We start from the raw sequence: 3,543 nt of genomic DNA on the forward strand, positions 1-3,543 counted from the left end.
CTGGCAGTATAGCTCTGCAAACTGCTTTTAACTCAGGTGCAAAAACAACATGCATTGGATGCACTATCAAGATGGCCAAAACTTTATTTCGGTTTAGGAATGTGAGAAAGACGTACATTTAACACTAACGGCTCCAAGAATAAATAAACAATGGCTTTTGAGCATTTCTGAGCATTTTCCTCAGCCCCTCATGATTTCTGCAGTCTCACTGGCTCGGTCCAGTCTATCTATTCATCAGCAGCCAATGCTCTGCCCCGAGTGGAAGAAAGTATCCATGCATGCTGCTCAGTACTTTTGTCAGGCTGGCAAAACAAGGCTGCATCTTCATTGCAGACTGGATAAAAGCTCCTTCAAGCTGACTGTTTGGCCCATTTCCATTCCCGTATGGACAGGGGTGCTCCTCTTCCTTTCCTTTTTGTCCATGTGACCTCTACTATACTAGAGCAGTGTGTCCTTGTAAAACTAAACCTTTACAGCCCCATAAACAGTGACTTCTGGTCACAGACTAGGCACAGATCACTGTGACAGATAAATTTCACATGTAGTGAAGGGGCAAGATCCCTGCTGGGGTCAACTTCTTTAACTGACTTCCATGGTTATCACACAGACTTTGGCAGTTCACTGTGAGGTGCTATCTGCCCTTTCATGACTCCCCCTGGCCTGCTTATAGGCAGCTGGAAATGGCCAAACAATACTGTGTGTGTCTAAATGCCCTTTACATGACACCGCATTGCATAGATATGGAAGGGAAGGCTATATTCTTCCAAAGGCCTTGTACCTTTGCAGCACTCTGCCCAGGGCTCCCTTCACCTCCCTGTTGTGCAGACTGTAGATAAGGGGATTCAGCATGGGGTTGAGAACAGCGTAGAAGACAGAAACCACCTTGTCCTTGTCTGGGGAGTGCTGTGCCTGGGGCTGCATGTACATGAACATCCCCGTCCCATAGAATATGGTCACCACAGTCATGTGAGAGGAGCACGTGGAGAAGGCTTTCTGGCGCCCTGCCGCAGAGCCAATCTTCAGTATAGCCTGGATGATGCCAATGTAAGACACCAGGACAAGGAAGAGAGGGACCATGAGGGTGAAGAAACCACCTATAAACAATATTCCCTCTGCGTAGGAGGTATTCTCACAGGATATCTTGATAAGGGCCGGGCTTTCACAGAAGGAATGATTGATGACATTGGGGCCACACAGCACTGGCCACAAGAAAGGTAAAGGAACGGCCATTGCCAGGAAGCCAGTTGCCCATGAAGCTGTTGCCAGGTTGATGCACACTCTCCTGTTCATGATAGTATTGTAGCGCAGGGGGTTGCATATGGCTACATAGCGGTCAAAAGCCATCGCTGTGAGGATGAAGCATTCAGCAGAGCCCAGGAACACAGTGACGAATGCCTGAGTTCCACACAGCTCGTAGGAGATGCTTTTGCTCCCTGTTATGATGTTAGTCAGCATTTTAGGGACCACAATAGAGACATAGCAGATATTCAAGAAGGCCAGGTTGCTGAGGAAGAAGTACATAGGGGTGTGCAGTTGAGAGTCCAAGGAGGCCAGTGTGATTATAGTGAGGTTTCCCAGCACAGTGACACCGTAGACCAGGGAAAACACCACCAAGATGAGCCACTGCAGCTCTTGCTGGTTAGACAGTCCCAGCAAAACAACCTCTATAACCACACTGTGGTTCCCCCTTCCCACCTTGCTCTCCCTGCTAGACCCAGAATTGTGTAGGCCACATGTGGACGGACATATGCACAGGCCTGCAGAAAGGGACAAAAGGAATTGTGGGTTAGAATGACAGCATGGGAATTGACCCTGATGTTAGGAAATGTTGCACAACGAGTAGCAGTAGAGATTCAATCTGCCACCTCTTGAGTTGGAAACACAGGGTTTAAGTAGGTGGTTTGAGAGACCTCCTATGCAGGTTTGCCTGTAAAAGGAAACAAATATCCTACTGGGACTTCAGGGATGTTGAACTGAGTGGTGAAACAAGTCCAGAGGTGAAACTACACCAAGGTCTGAGCGTGGTAAAAATTTACACAGAGTAGTATAATCATAATATGCCCAGTGCATCAGAACTGACCCACAGATTTTACCTAGCTCTATAAATGCAATACCTGCATTCAGCACAACAAAAAACAAGGGATGCATTCCCTCTTGGTTTTTTTCTGTCAATCCTAAACAATCTTGTTCTTGTGCTAGCTTCCCAGAGCACATGCTATGAGAATTTAATTCTAGACCATCAAATGACCAGAGAGGAAACACTCCTCAGGAACATTACTTCTTGCTCATATGTGAAGCAGTGATTAACCAGCAGTGGCACTTCCCAAAGTAAGGAAGGGTGACAGATTTTGGCCCACAGTGAGTGGACATAGGGAGCTCTGTAGAGTTGATATTTTGGCGGGGTGAATTGCTCTTCTCGCTCTCCTCTCTGCACACAACAGAGTGTGCCAGATTGCCATGGCCCCTCACACACTGAGCACCCATGCCATCCTGAATTGTTCCATGCAGTTAACTCATTGTGAGTTTCTGGGGAGGAAGGTGCTATTCAGAGTGAGTTTGGGTATCCAAATTTGACCGTAAGAGACTAGAGATGAGAGAGTATCCCATATCCTGGACTGAACTCTAGGCACAAAGGTGACTTGTTTCTGAAAGTACATTGCACATCCTTCTGCCTTTAATTTTGAAGAGTCTGTCAGTGCTTTCTGTGGAGCATTAGGGGAAAAGGCAAGAGCAGGAGGCAACTGATCACTGGAATGGCTCAAGTAACATTAAGACCATGTTGCCAAAGCAAGTCTGACTTTTGATTCAGAAAAGCAGAATAGCTCTGGTTTCTGAAGTGGATCATGGCAGTGCTGTTCCCCTACAGATGTGCCTGGCACACACACGAGAGCACTTGCTGCAGTATGGAGGAGACTTGGTGAGACACGGTGCTCCTTGCAAGAAATGCAAAGCAAAGCCTCGCACAGCAATCCTGGACAGGACTACGGATCTTAGTTCTGCTCTGGACACACCCTGGCCATGCCAAACTCTTCGTATACCTAGGGATTTGTTAGACTCACAGGACCACAAACTGTGGGCTCAGCCCCTCAATGAGCTGTGTCCCAGGGAAGTCAGATGGAGTGGAGAGAGAGCAGTGCCAGCCAGGACAGAGCCCCTCATCTGTGCAGACTGCCGGCCCTGGAAGTCCCAAGAGTCAGCAGAGACAGAAACAGGCACAAAAAGGTAATCAAAGGGAATCTCAACTCACCTGCTACAATGCAGTCAAGTTCAGATGTCAGCATTTGAGCAGGGTGAGAGCCACCTCCTATGAGACAAGCTAAATCTTACTGGAACGACACCCAGAAATTAAGTCTTTGAGCCTCCCTTGCAAGAAGGCTGGTAATGCAGCTCTGTACTATTAAGCTAAGAGATGCAGAATGCTCCAGGGACGGTCTCCCAAACACACAATGACGTCAATGCATAGCTTTTACTGTAGACACCTCTCCCTGTATTTCACTTTTAAGATGACACAATATTTTTTGGATCAGCTGTTTAGTGTTACCG

At 47.4% G+C, this 3,543-nt stretch overlaps 1 protein-coding gene across 1 annotated transcript; it reads right to left on the minus strand.

The window, feature by feature from the left end:
* Positions 1 to 753: 753 nt before the first annotated feature.
* Positions 754 to 3,281, minus strand: LOC132249185 (olfactory receptor 2B6-like). Its single transcript, XM_059723534.1, has 2 exons — positions 3,248 to 3,281; positions 754 to 1,757 (listed from the first exon to the last, which is right to left on the minus strand). The coding sequence occupies exons 1-2, from the start codon at positions 3,279 to 3,281 to the stop codon at positions 754 to 756; spliced, it is 1,038 nt and encodes a 345-aa protein (XP_059579517.1).
* Positions 3,282 to 3,543: the final 262 nt, after the last annotated feature.

The sequence above is a fragment of the Alligator mississippiensis genome, chromosome 3, assembly GCF_030867095.1.
Source record: "Alligator mississippiensis isolate rAllMis1 chromosome 3, rAllMis1, whole genome shotgun sequence".
Lineage (NCBI taxonomy): Eukaryota > Metazoa > Chordata > Crocodylia > Alligatoridae > Alligator > Alligator mississippiensis.

Coding starts and splice junctions, on each gene's coding strand:
- LOC132249185 (XM_059723534.1), bottom strand. CDS start 3,281: ATGCTGACATCTGAACTTGACTGCATTGTAGCAG. Junction 1,758..3,247: donor ACTTGACTGCATTGTAGCAG/GTGAGTTGAGAT, acceptor CCCTTTCTGCAG/GCCTGTGCATATGTCCGTCC.